At 42.7% G+C, this 15,243-nt stretch overlaps 1 protein-coding gene across 1 annotated transcript in view; it reads right to left on the bottom strand.

Annotated features, from left to right (window-relative positions):
• The window catches only part of FBN2 (fibrillin 2), a 298,207-nt gene that overhangs the window by 131,910 nt on the left and 151,054 nt on the right, over nt 1-15,243 (bottom strand). The window contains exons 23-26 of the mRNA XM_077462139.1: nt 14,309-14,434; nt 13,254-13,481; nt 11,082-11,207; nt 10,227-10,355 (exon numbers count right to left, since the gene is read on the bottom strand). Of these exons, the coding sequence (XP_077318265.1) occupies nt 10,227-10,355; nt 11,082-11,207; nt 13,254-13,481; nt 14,309-14,434 (609 nt within the window). The remainder of the gene's footprint in view (nt 1-10,226; nt 10,356-11,081; nt 11,208-13,253; nt 13,482-14,308; nt 14,435-15,243) is intronic.

Genomic DNA, 15,243 nt, shown 5'->3' with positions numbered 1-15,243 from the left:
AACTACCCTTTATTACTGGTGTTCTGTAATACAGGCATCTGCAGCAGTTAAAGTGGGTGTTGTGTGCCTCCAGCACAGTATACACCTGAAGATACCCCTTATTGCTGGTGTTCTGTAATACAGGCATCTGCAGCAGTTAAAGTGGGTGTTGTGTGCCTCCAGCACAGTATACACCTGAAGCTACCATTTATTACTGGTGTTCTCTAATACAGGCATCTGCAGCAGTTAAAGTGGGTGTTGTGTGCCTCCAGCACAGTATACACCTGAAGCTACCCCTTACTGCTGGTGTTCTGTAATACGGGCATCTGCAGCAGGTAAAGTGGGTGTTGTGTGCCTCCAGCACAATATACACCTGAAGCTACCCTTTATTACTGGTGTTCTGTAATACAGGCATCTGCAGCATTTACAGTGGGTGTTGTGTGCCTCCTGCACAGTATACACCTGAAGCTACCCCTTATTGCTGGTGTTCTGTAATACAGGCATCTGCAGCAGTTAAAGTGGGTGTTGTGTGCCTCCAGCACAGTATACACCTGAAGCTACCATTTATTACTGGTGTTCTCTAATACAGGCATCTGCAGCAGTTAAAGTGGGTGTTGTGTGCCTCCAGCACAGTATACACCTGAAGCTACCCTTTATTACTGGTGTTCTGTAATACAGGCATCTGCAGCAGGTAAAGTGGGTGTTGTGTGCCTCCAGCACAATATACACCTGAAGCTACCCTTTATTACTGGTGTTCTGTAATACAGGCATCTGCAGCATTTACAGTGGGTGTTGTGTGCCTCCTGCACAGTATACACCTGAAGCTACCCCTTATTGCTGGTGTTGTTCTGTTTCTGTAACACAGGCAGGCAGCTGCAGTAATTACAGTCAGTGCACGGTGTCGTCTGCGCAGTGTGTACCTAAAGCTACCTAAGCTCCCTGCAGTTACCATGTCTGGAAGGCCAACAAGGAGAGGCAGACAGTCACGAGCCAATAAAAGAGGGCAAGAAGGCTCTGTGTCTAGAGACAGCAGTGCTGGTTGTGGACGCGGTGCATCGTCATCAGCACGTGGCCATGGGACATGCTTGTCCTTATTTTCAGCAGCTGGATGTGTTGAGCCGCATCATGCCGAAGACTTGGTAGAGTGGATGACCAAGCCCTCCTCATCCTCCTCATCCTCTCTCACCCAGGCTCAGGGTACTAGCAAAGCAGCTGCCAATGCGTCCTCTTCCCTCGACTCAATGTCATCAGTCACTCCTTCCCTAGACCCACCTTGTCCTCCTGAGGAGTCCCCTGAACAGTTTGACCACAGTGTTGGGTACATGTCCAGTGTTTTGAAGGCTCTGATGATGACACCCAGCTAGAGGAAGGCAGTAGCGTGAGCACAGAGAGAGGGGATGCTCAAGAAGGAAAGCAATCTGGCAGTCATGTTCCATCAGCTGCAGCATACTGCCAGGTTTGCTCCAGTGATGAAGAGGGAGGGGATGATGAGGTCACTGACTCCCCATGGGTGTCTGATAGGAGAGAGGAGGAGGCACATCTCCAAAAAGGCAGGCTGCCCTCTGGGAGCCAGCTTAGGGGCAGCACACTGACTGAATCACACCGCAGAGCTCCGCCTGTGCAGGGCGTTGCCTCTGCGCGTTATTCAAAAATGTCTTTGGTGTGGGCCTTTTTTGAGACCAGTACATCAGATCGCACCGCTGCTATCTGCAACATATGTCTCAAGCGTATCTCGCATGGCCAAAACATCAGCCGCTTGGGCACCACATGCTTGACCAGACATATGTTGACCTGCCATGCAGCTCGTTGGCAAGCATACCTTAAAGACCCACACCAAAGAACAAAGCGGACCTCTCCTTGCTCCTCGTCACCTTGGACCTCCAACCCCACTAGACCTTCAGTCCTCTCTTAAAGCTTCACTGAGAGGAATGAAGGTATAGAATTAGGTGTGCCACAGCCAAGTACTTGCGAGCACTCTACTAGCAGTACACCCACTTCTGATTTTAGCAGGCAAATTTCACTCCCAGCCATCCACATGCCCAGTGGTTGAATGCTAGCTTGGCTAAATTGCTAGCACGTCAACTGCTGCCTTTTCAGTTGTTAGACTCGGCCCCCTTCCATAAGTTTGTGCAATGTGCGGTTCCTCAGTGTTAGGTTCCCAAACGCCACTTTTTCAACTGACTAATGTGACTGTAAAAAGGGGAAACACCACGCTACCTTGCAGTTATGAGTGAAAGAAACCTAAAAATTCAAATAATAAACAAAAACACTATCTGTGAGTTAACACAGCCAAGCTGCTAGCACACAAACAAACCAAGTTTGAAGTACAATACATCAAAAAGTGCAGCGCTAAGGTACACCTTTATATGACAATTAGTGTGTATGAAGAATAAAGACCTTAAAGACCCACACCAAAGAACAAAGTGGACATCTCCTTGCTCCTCATCAGCTGGGATCTCCAACCCCACTAGACCTTCAGTCCTCTCTGAAACCTGCACTGAGAGGAATGAAGGTGTAGAATTAGGTGTGTCACAGCCAAGTACTTGAGGGCACTATGCTAGTAGTACACCGACGTCCGATTGTACCAGGCAAATTTCCCTGCCCCAGATACTGGACCATCTAAAGAAGTTCACTCCCAGCCATCCACATGCCCAGCGGTTGAATGCTAGCTTGGCTAAATTGCTAGCACTTCAACTGCTGCCTTTTCAGTTGGTAGACTCGGCCCCCTTCCATGAGTTTGTGAAATGTGCGGTTCCTCAGTGGCAGGTCCCCAAACGCCACTTTTTCTCATGGAAGGCGATTCCGGCTCTCTACCAGCATGTGGAAGGCAATGACCATGCCTCGCTGGACAGGGCAGTCAGTGGTAAGGTGCATATTAGCACTTACTCATGGTCCAGCAGGCATGGACAGGGACGTTGCCTATCTTTCACTGCCCAATGGGTCACTCTTCTGGCAGCTGAGAAGGATGCAGGACAAGGTGCAGTAGTGTTGGAGGTTGTCCGCCACCCTGCCTCCAAAATGCTACTACTGGTTGTGACACACCTCTCTCCTCCACCCCCTCCTCTTCTTCTTCCTCCATGGCCTCTTCCAGTGCTTTGTCCTCGGAAGCAGCAGTGCTCAGTAGGCATTCAAGGGGCTACGCAAGTACGCAGGCAAAAAGATGCCATGCCATGCTTGTGCTGGTTTGTTTGGGGGACAGGAGCCACACTGGGGCAGATATTTTGTCAGCTCTGCAGGGGCAGGCCGAGAGGTAGTTGACGCCATGCCAGCTTAAGCCAGGAATAGTGGTTTGCGACAATGGCACCAACCTCCTCTCCGCCCTCCAACAGGGACAACTGACCCATGTGCTATGTGCGGCTCACGTCCTTAACTGGTGGTGCAGCGGTTCTTGGGCAGGTACCCAGGCTTGCAGGATGTCCTGAGGCAGGCCAGGAAAGTCTGTGTGCATTTCTGTCAATCATTTAATGCCAGTGCTCAGCTGGCTGAGCTCCAAAAGGAGTTGAACCTTCCCAAGAACCGCCTTATATGGGACATGCCCACCAGGTGGAACTCAATGAATACCTGTGCGACTACAGGACCAAGACAGGGTCAGGGGAGCTAGTTTTTCTTTCACCATGCCAGTGGGGCATGATCAGGTATGCATGCACTGTCCTGTCACCATTTGAGGAGGCCACGAGGATGGTGAGCAGTAACAGTGCATGCATCGGGAACACTGTACCTCTCGTCCACCTGTTGGAGCATACGCTGCGTGGAATAATGAACAGGGCACTTGAGGCAGAACAGAGGCAGGAAGAGGAGGACTTCCTTGCCTCTCAAGGCCCCCTTTATCCAGACAGTGTTCCTGCTGTGCCACCCATCACACAGGAAGAGGAGGAGAAGGAGGCTTGTGTCAGCATTGAGGTGGAGCCTGGCATTTAGCAGCAGCAGTCTTTTAGGGATGATTTACAGTCCCAAGAAACCTATGGACTTGTACGTGGCTGGGAGGAGGTGGCTGCGGAACATGTTGTCTTTAGTGACCCAGAGGACTCCGCACTGAATGCCTCAGCTAACCTATGCTGCATGGCCTCCCTGATCCTGCAAAGCTTGCGGAAGGATCCTCGTATTCTTCGGATCAAGGAGAGGGACCATTACTGGCTGGCCACTCTCCTTGATCCACGGTACAAGGGTAAGGTTGCGGACCTTATCTTGCCGTCGCAGAGGGAGCAGAGGATGAGACATCTCTGGGAGGCCTTGCAGAAAGGTCTGTGCAACACGTTCCCAGAGACTGGGAGGTTACAAACTCCTGGTCCTGGACAACATGTTGCTGAGGCTTCGGCCAGTCACAGAAGGAGTGGTGGAGAAGGTGGCCGTCTGACCGATGCGTTTAGACAATTTTTTAGTCTGCAGCCCCAAGGTATGATCGGGTCCAGCAACCATCGCCAGCGTCTGATTTACATGGTGCAGGAATACCTAGGGGCAAGGTCATACTTGGACACCTTTCCCACTGAAAATCCTTTGGCTTACTGGGTCTTGAGAATGGATCACTGGCCAGAGCATGCACAGTATGCAATTGACTTACTGACCTGTCCTGCATCCAGCGTTTTTTCGCAATGCACCTTCGGTGCTGCTGGAGGCTTTGTAACCGATCACAGGGTGTGCCTGTCCACCGACTCGGTTGATCGACTGACCTTCATAAAGATGAATCAGTCTTGGATCACCACCAGCTACCAAGAACCTGAAGCTGATGTAACCGAATCATTTTTTTAAATGTCACATCCCTTCAAGACTGCCTATGCTGATGCTGAGTGACTGTCCTGTTATGTTGACTGACTATCCTCTTCCTTCTCAATGATCCTGCTGATAGCTTGGAAGAACATTTTTGGTTCTGGGTGATGCCACCAGTGGCTAAGGCCCAATTTTTTAGCTCCTGTTTAACAGTGGCATGTAATTACAATTTTTGATGCAATGCTTTGCAGCAGGGTTCATTCCTGCACTCCAACTAGAGTATCTGGGAGAGGTTGCAGTGTCGTGGCACCAGCACCAGTGCCTAAGGCCCAATTTTTCAGCCCCTGTTTAACGGGGCATGTAATTACAATTTTTGATGCAATGCTTTGCAGTGGGGCTAATTCCTGCACTCCAACTAGAGTATCTGGGAGAGGTTGCAGTGTCGTGGCACCAACACCAGTGCCTAAGGCTCAATTTTTCAGCCCCTGTTTAACAGGGGCATGTAATTACAATTCTTGATATAATATTTCACAGCAGGGCCCGTTCCTTCGCCCACCGAGAGTAACTGTGAGGACTTACAGTGTTGTGGCACCAGCACCACCACAACCACAAAAGGCCCAATTTTTCTACCACTGTTCAACAATAGCATGTAATTACAATTCTTGATACAATCGTTCACAGCAGGGTGCTCCAGCACCCACCAAGAGTCACTTTGAGGGCTTACTGTGTTGTGGCAACACCAACACCTTAGTCCCACATTTCTGCAGAGCATATAGGGCAGGCCCCTACTTTCAAACATCCAATTTACAAATGTCTCCTACTTGCAAACGGAAGGAGACAACAGGAAGTGAGATGAAAAAAGGTGGACGGCCCAAAAAACTATACAAGGGTGATAACCCTTCCCATGGCGAACTTTCTGGACTCCTTTACCTTATTTGATGTATGGCGGTGCCACACGTCATGGAAAAACATTTTACCTTTTTTCCCATGCCCACAAAATCTATACTTGTATTGACTTTTTTCTAACAGATACATTTCTTTTGCAGAATGTACATGAGTCAGAGATTGGTAACATTACATGTTCAGACCACATGCCTGTGTCCATTTTACTGGTGGGGGGGAGCTGGGGATGAGCGCAAACAGTAGGTGCAACAATGCTGTGCTGATGTTCCGCCCTGAGCACAAACATCAGATACAAAAAGCACTACAAGAATTTTTTGAACTGAATGCTCCGTCCACAGAAGATCCCTTCACATTGTGGAATTTGCATAAGGCCTTTATACGTGGTGTCATGATGAAGCAGAGTTCCATTGCTAGGAAGCTTAAGACACAGCGGCTGAATGATACACTAACCTCGTTAAACATCTAGAGCAATCCCACAAACAAAACCATTTGCCACACACATTAGGAAAACTCACCCAGGCGAGACTTGACCTTAAAGCAATCCTAACTAGTCAACACTGCAAACAGCTAAGGGCATCAAAAGCTAACTTTTACCTTCATGGCAATAAAGCTAAGAGATTTCTCAACCACCAACTTAAGGATAAAACAACCAAACAAAAACTACCTTACCTTTATCACCCCCAAATAGGTGAGAAATTACTAAATCCACAAGATATAGCGGATGCCTTCAGCCACTCCAGAACTAATAGAAGAGTTGCTAAACTCAATTGACCTGTTCTCCTTATCTTCAGAGGATAGGTCAATCCTTAACCAACCTTTTACACAAAATAAGATCCTAAAAGTTATTCACCTACTCCCACATGACAAAGCATCCGGCCCTGACAGATTTTCCTCTGAATACTATCAATTATTTCACCACACCTCTAAATATATGGAGAGGATGTTCAGCACCGCTGTGTCTAGGGCTTCCTTCCCGGCAGAAATGCTAGGTGCAAATATTATTACAATATAGAAATCGGGAAAGGACGCTGCATATGTACAAGACTTCAGGCCTATTTCTCTCCTTAATGTTGACTTAGATATATGCAAAACTCATCTCCAATAGGCTCCAGTCCTTACTACCTGCTCTTGTAAAACTAGACCAGGTGGGATTTGTGCCAGGCCGCTAGGCTCCGGACGCCACCAGGGGGGTCATAAACCTCATGCACCAGACTGAGTCGTCTCGAAGGCCTTCTTTGTTGTTAACATTGGAAGGCCTTCCACAGGGTTCACTGGAGGTATCTGTCTAGTGTACTAGAAAAGTTTGGCATACAGGGTGAAATTCAAATTCATAGTCATTACTGCCTTATATACAGTCCCATCTGCATATATATATTGGGAAGGTTTGTTTTAAAAAAACTTTACAATTTCAAATGGAATGAGACAGGGCTGTCCCCTGTCTCCTCTAATTTTTGCTTTAATAATGGAGCCTCTAGTGGAGAAAATTAGGTCCCATAGTGTCATTAAAGGAATATCAGTAGGAGGAGAACCCCATCCTATAACACTCTTTGCAGATGACATTGTTCTGACATTAGATGACCCGGCTAAATCATTACCAGCTGTACACTAGCTTCCCTATATAAAGTAAATGAAACAAAATCAAACATATTAGATATTAATATCAGCAAAACCCTGAAAAAATCTTTACAATCCCAATTTTCATACCCTTGGACCTCCAACTCATTGTCTTACCTGGGAATCAATATTGACTTACCCTCTTTCTAATCTATACAAGGAGAACTTTGCCCCTCTGGTGGCAAAGACTCAAAAAGATACTGCTAAAATGAGCAAACTCTACCTGACCTGGGTGGGAAGGCTGGGAGTGTTTAAAATGTCTACTCTCCCCAAAATGTTATATCTCTTTAGAACAATTCAAATCCCACCCACTTTTTAAAAAAATATCCAGAAAACATTTTTTGCCTTTCTTTGAAAAAGAGGTAAATTAAATCCAGATGCAGTCATGAGACCCTATGGAAGCATAGAACAGCAGGGGGCATGGGAGTACCAGATCTGCATGACTGCTATACTGCTGCATTGTTAGACCAATTGAGGTTCTGGTTTATCCATCCAAATCTCAAACCATGGTGTTCCATAGAACAATCCGTGGTAACAATAGGTAGCCTGCAGTCACTCTTACTAGCAAATGCTGTATCTCCTAATGTTAACATTGGCATGGACCACCCCAAGTTATCAGCCTCCATACTAGCATGGAAGCGCTTTTTACAACATGGCAATGAAACAACTAAACAGGCGAAGGTCCCACTTAACATAGGAGTGCTTATATTCATTAATTCCAGTATAGCAACCACCAGGTAGGAAGCGAGAGGGATCAAAGAAATCTCATCCATCCTTAGGGAAGGTAAACTCATGTCATACGAGGAATTAGCTTCTAGTTATACCTTCCCAAAAGGAGAGTTCCTTACATATGCCCAACTAAAATCCACTGTAACACCAAATTTAACCCCGAAAATAAAGATCTCCCAGGAAGCCTGGATTTTCTGGACATCTCCAAACCCAGACCAAACCCTTTTTTACAACTGCATGCATGACAAACTTAAAATTATCCAATCCCCTGATCAAATGGGCAATGGAACTGAATGTTCATATCCCAGAACACAAACACAAACAATCTGTCTACTTCAAAATTTGCTACATACTGGGAAATGGCACAGAAACTCTACCTTAGATGGTACCACACGCCATACACGGTAGCCAAATTTAAGTCTGAACAATCGAACCAATGCTGGCGTAGCTGTGGCCTAATAGTTACTCTTTCTCATATGTTGTGGTTTTGCCCTAAATTAGGCAGCTACTGGAACTCAGTGTTTAACCACTTGCCGACCGCTGTCAGGATATATATACTTTGGCAGAATGGTACGGCTGGGCAAAGTAACGTGCCGGTGGTACGCACGCCTGCCACGAGTTCCTTGACCGTGCATGCAGGACCTGTGGACTCGATCTCCACATTGTAATTGCTGTATTAATGCCAATGGTCCCAAAAATGTGTCAAAATTGTCTGATGTGTCCTCCATAATGTTGCAGTCATGCTAAAAAATCGCTGATCACGCCATTACTAGTAAAAAATAAATGTATAAAAATGCCATAAAACTATCCCCTATTTTGTAGACGCTATAACTTTTGCACAAACCAATCAATAAACACTTATTACAATTTTTTTTTACCAAAAATATGTAGAATCGCCACACGATTGATACTCATGAGGAGATGGAAATCTACCACAGCCTCCAATGTGGGTCAAGTAATTAATCTTACTTCCGAGATGTACTTCCTGGAACAAATAATGGCGTACAAACTCGGCTGCCTTACTAAATTCTACAAGCAATGGTCTCCCTGGAAATAACTCTACAATGAGACATGAATTAAACCCCATACAGTCTTAATGCTGGAGAACACACAAATCAAAAATCCTAATATGAGGTAATTGGGTGCCCCCCTGTTCCCCTTCCCTTCTTACAAGTTTTTCATTACTCCTCTATTTTTCAACATACACTTTATTTTTAAGTAAAAAGCAGATGCGGTAGTTTCTCAAAATAACATCCATAAAATGATACAACTCTTAAGTTTATGTTATGTATATATAGATGAAACAGTACTGCATCTCTTTGTTATGTGCACACTAACACCTGCATATGCATAAGTTGTACTTTATAATACCAATACTAAACTTCATCTATGTTACCCTGCATTCTTTTAAACCAAATAAAAAAGATTTGAAATAAATATGGGAAAGGGGAAGTGCATATATTGAAAGTTGTGCTCAGTACAAAGTATATTTACGGTTACACTGTTATCAATCAATGCCATGTAACCAATGATGGATCACAAGAGACTGATCAAAATAATGACATTACATATACAGTATATATAGTAACAGAAATATTCTGTGATTCAATGGGAACATAACAGCACATGATGCCTGCTCGCAAAATAAAAAAAAATAAAGATAATAAAATTTAGTTTGGTTAATGTTAAACAAGCAGAGTAAGGCCTGAAGTTGACAAATTAGAACAAAATGAATCCAGACACAAAGTTCAACATCTGAATGGTGTATAAGCACAGACCTTGCACTCAGGGAGCTTGAGGCAAGTGCGCACAGATGCTTCAGAAGAACTATGTGAAATAAGAGGTTTTGTACCATCCATCTGCATTTGGGTTACAGAACAGTAGCTTGCAACCCCATTGTCACTTTTGATTTTTACTGAACCCACCACTATATGGGTGCTCATGCATCCTGTGCAATTGTATGCCTCTCCATTCTTCTTGTACTCCTATGGGGGACCAAATCAGTCCTACTTTTCTGTGTGTTTTCTCTTTCTTCTCCTTTGAACAAAACATCGATGCTGCATTTTTGACATATGTGTCTTGGTATGAACAAGCTACAAAATACCACTATCTAACTACACAGCCATCAGGGCAGCTTATTCCCTGGAGCTAGAAGATTGAAAGGGAACTCTACAAAAATTTATATTAAACATAAACACATTTTAGTTTAAACAATTAATTTGTATTATTTTTATTGATTCCTAAGTTGAAAACTGCAACTCTAAACTTAAATAGGTGAATAAACATGCAAAACTTACCCATACAGTTTTTCATCATCATGAAGCCACTTTCAAAGCCTTCAAAGCACTCACATTCAAAGCTGCCAGGTGTATTGACACACGTACCACTCCCACACAAATCAGGGGAGATCCGGCACTCATCAATGTCTGAAAATAAAATGTATGCATAATTTATCAGATTCTACATGAATGAGTGATATTTATGTAAGAGGAAAGTAACAAAAGTCTGAGTTAATGATACTTGAGCAATTAAAGAGTATGTTCACCTAAAATGCAAAAAAGTCACTTGGCCACTGTCATGTTATCATAAAAAATGGCTGAAGATATACTAGTTGGCCTATAGTAGATTGGTTTACTGTCTGGAACATTTTAGTCGCCCCTCAGTTTTTTTTTTTGTTTGTTTAATTTATTTTTAAGCTTAATTGCTCATGTCAATGGTTGTTGTTTTCATGTGTTTGAAATACACATCAAACTCAGGTCAGCAAAATCCTATAGAGAAGCATGGGGTAGCGCAGAGGCTGCATTTGACCTGCTTTGCAGCGTGCTGCTCTTCTTTGGATGTTCTATTGAGATACATTTGGACTGCATGCAAAGCAGGTCAATCACACCCTTTTCTTGTCAAACACTGCATTCACCATTTGAACACATGCATTTGTGCTTGTATAGCAAATGACACCTTTGACATAAACACCCATCAACAGGAACTCTGATAGAGAATTCACGTATGCGTGGATTTAGCCAGAGTTGAGTTGTATGTAGATTAAGCTAAAAAAAATCAATTCATTCATATGTCTCTCACTACAGCAAATTTTTCCATGAACACATTGAAAAACAAAATAAATTGCACATAAATGTATGTGCATTCGTTCCTACCTGTGCAATTTCTTTCTTCTGCGTCCAATGCAAATCCATTGTTGCATTTGCACTTAAAACTTCCAATTGTATTTCTGCATTTTCCATTTGTACATATCCCAGGGAATGCTTTACATTCATTTATATCTATGAGGAAAACAAAATATGTTATTCTATGTTAGGAACAAGTGATGTGATAAATATCATGTACACAGATAAGTATTTCTGTTTTTTCTCCAAATTTCCTGATCTGCAGTTTTGTTTTGGGTTAGTGGCTCAAAAATATTAGGTTTCTTTGAGACCCATGCATTGTGGAAAAATTCAGCACAAAGCATGTTTTCTTTCATATTTCCACAACATGTAATCTCATTCAAATGCACAAGTACAGTTGGTGCCAACATAACATGCCATGCATTGGTTGCACTGCATTAAAATAACAAAGTTTAAGCCCTATTTTTCATTCATTGCTGTATTTTGGCATGCCATTGTAAATGACCACATGCTAACATTTTCAGTCGGACCTGATTGGAAGCCGGATGGAGCCCTGTGGACAGACGAGTGTAAATGGACATCCATTGGGATATCCATGTCATTCAGCTTCCATTCAGCAGGGAATCTGCTCACAGATCCCCTGCTGAGTGGAGCAGACTCTGCTTCCTGTGAAAGGAGACTTACACTAACGATAGGAGACACAATTTGAAAACATCATCAAGTTGCACATGCAATGATATTTAATACAAAAGTGAACCCAAGCATGTGAGTTAGAGACCTTAGATTGTAAGCTCTTTGAGAGAAGGGACTGATTTGAATATACAATATATATGTAAAGCGCTGAGTAAATTATCTGCGCTACATAAATAAACGTATTAAATAAATACCACAATCTATAAAGAAAACCTTGTGCTTGGTTATGTGAAAATTGGAGCTGCTGCACCTTAACAAGCCTGAATACCAGAGTCTGCAAATGAACGCCTTGTATGGAGATACGCGCTAGGCGCAGCTAGTTTTGTGACGTCATCCCACTAAGGCTTCCTGGATGACACCACAACCAAGTTAGTATTTTAAGTGTTGCTCTATGAGAGAGACTAATAAAATGTATTTTAATATATCAAAATATTTTTCGATTTTTGGATGCGTTATTAAGGAATTATCTAATTTATTTATTTTGTTCCATTAGCACAGTCTTGATGAGTTTTTTTATTATGAAATAGGATTTCTTCACATACACGTGTTCACTTTATGAATTTATTGTTGGAGACAACGAGCTTTCTTCTATTTGTTAGGCAATAAACAAATACTGTACACAGAAACAAAAGCTTTAGAAGTTCATCTCCTAATTTCTTGGTAGATTAGTAGACTCAGAAGTGATCTATCACTCCAGATTACATTAATGTGATGTGTGTTAAGGTAGGCAAGGTAGTCAAAATATATATTTAACCCTTTTTAAAAACTGCTTTGATAATCTTACGTCTCAAAAGTATTCTCCAGAATATTATTAAGACATTTTTGTGCTAAGCTTGGATTTGCCACATGATTTAAAATTTTCTGGAAATAATTATTTGATGTAGAAATGTTACCTTGTACTATATTTATTGTTATTTTTATTATTATTATTATACAGGCTTTATATAATGCCAACAGTAGCGCCAACGTAGTGCTTTACAATATAAAAGGGAGATAATACAGTTATAATACAATAAAGAGGGTTAAGAGGGGGCCCTGCTCAAAAGAGCTTACCCTCTAATAGGGTGGGGCAGGTGGTACAAAAGGTTAACTGTGGGAAATAAGCTAATGGAAGTGGTAAAAGATTAGTCAGAGGCGTGATAGGCTTCCCTGAAGAGATACGCTTTCAGGGATTGCCTGAAGGCAGCTAGAGTAGAAGATAGCCGGACAGATTGAGGTAGGATGTGAGAGGCTCTGAAGAAATCCTGGAGACAAGCATGGGAGGAGGAGACAAGGGAGCCTGAGATCAGGAGGTCCTGAGAGGAGCATTTGGTAATGTAGATGAGTCTGTCAGCAGCATTAATGATAGACGGAAAAGGGGATAGCCTATGGAGAGGTAGGCCTATGAGAAGGCAGTTGCAATAGTCATTTTTTATTTATCTGTTTCTCCATATCCAGAAGGTGGAAGAGATAGAAATTCTACAAATCTGTTAGTTAAAATAAATATATATCAGTGGCTTGGTGGTTTACCTTTGTAGAAGGGTCTCCCTGATAGAACATCTCCTCTGTTGGTAAATCCTGGTCCCCTAGGACATAAGATTTCATATTCAGGGGTACCAGACTTAGGGCACTCCCCACACTCTGCACCCCAAGCAGCTCCTACAGTACAGCAGCAGGCATCCAACCGGAATCTTCCAGGAACTGGCAGAACACATTCGTCTTCATCCCATTTTAGGAAACACTGTTCCATACGTAGGTCTGCAATAATGTGATATAAATAAAGTCAAAACTGAATACACATAAAAAATATTGTAACTGATTTTGAACAGGAGCAAATGTTATGAAGGATTTGTTAATAACAGCCAGATTTTAAATTGTTATAAATATAACAACTGATTGGCCATTATAACCAAATGCCTTGTTTTCTGTTGGTTCCTGTTTTTAACTCTAACCATGCTGTATAAAGACATATAATAATCGACTAAAGAAATCAGTATGTGAAGAAAAATGTCGCACAAATCTAGCAAACACTTCTGCTAGTTTTATCTTCCTGTAAGTGAGCCCATTTGGGAGCTTTTACCTAATTTCCTTCCCCAGTGATAGCAGTGGTTGTCAATGGGACAAGAAGACATAAAGGGTTATTTATGAAAGGCAAATCCACTTTGCACTGCAAGTGCACTGAAAGTGCACTTAGAAGTGCAGTCACTGTAAATCTAAGGAGTAGATCTGAAATGAGTTAAAGCTCTGCTGATTTTTTTTATTTTCCTTGCATGTCCCCCTCGGATCTATAGCAACTTTACTTTCAGTGCACTTTCAAGTGCACTTGCAGTGGAAAGTGGATTTTCCTTTAGTAAATAACCCCCATAGACCCTAAAGGAGGTTGTAACCCTTCCCTATATCTTCATGTCCAGGCTGGAAGTAAGGGGAAATCTCCTCAATGAAAATACAGACTGCAAAAAAAACCTGACAAAGATTCAAATTCTTCCCCATGCTTTCTAAAACAAAATCATATTCAGAAGCTGGAATTTAAATTCATTATTCCATAATGAACACTTATCTGCAACAAAAAAGAAATAAATGGTTACCTAGGCAGATTCTGCCTGTACCATCCAATGTAAACCCTTCAGGACACTCGCAGATGAAAGATCCTTTAGTATTTCGACAAACTCCATTGGGGCACACGCCTGGAAACACCTCACACTCATTGACATCTAAAGAACAAAGCATACAAATTGAACTGAATGTCATTTATATATAAGAGTTTTGCCAGGCATATCATTCCCCCCTATACAGTTGAGTCTAGTAGTGGGCCTCTTGTGACCCTTTGTTAGTTCAAATTATGCTGAATAGAAATGCATTTTTTTGCAAATTATCAATCAACAATCAAATTCGGTAATAAGCCATCTTTGGCCACACAGGTTGCATAGATGTTCTGTTCATCCAAGTGCAGGCAGTCCCTTTCACGTCTATTGGGATGCAGCAGTTACACAGACACAACAGCCAGGTGTGTGTCCATGAACACAGACACAGTCATCCATTCCCCAGCCTGGGGGAACATACTCACTCTCTTTCATCTTGCCTCTTCTTTCCTCTCTTCTTCTTTTTGTCAACTTTTCCGCCCTTCCCCCCCTCCTTCCCCCTCTCCCCCTTATTTTTTTCTTTAGTGAACTATTCCATGCCCCATACTCATCCCCTGTACCTGAGAGCCCAGGCACCCTGTGTTGTCCCCCAGACTTGATTGGTAGGACATTGTAGTTTGGTATCATACACCTATGAGCACATTCTGTTTGTAGCTCTCAATGCCTCTTAATTGTGCTCTTATTATTTGTATCCCCTGCATTGGATTTCTATGGCTGTACCTTTCTGTGTGCCTTAATAAAATATATTTTACCAGAAAACTATACTTAACAGACCAAAAGTTTGCAAATAAGAGAAGTTCAGTGCTAGGATTTACATAAACTTCACACATCTTACAATGACCCACTATTAAATGCAATATAAACATTGAAATAATAAGAAA

This window comes from Lithobates pipiens, unplaced genomic scaffold (assembly GCF_037356315.1).
Source record: "Lithobates pipiens isolate NorthernLeopardFrog02 unplaced genomic scaffold, aLitPip1_a1.2 Scaffold_3, whole genome shotgun sequence".
NCBI lineage: Eukaryota > Metazoa > Chordata > Amphibia > Anura > Ranidae > Lithobates > Lithobates pipiens.
This window is presented reverse-complemented; position numbering and strand designations above follow the sequence as displayed.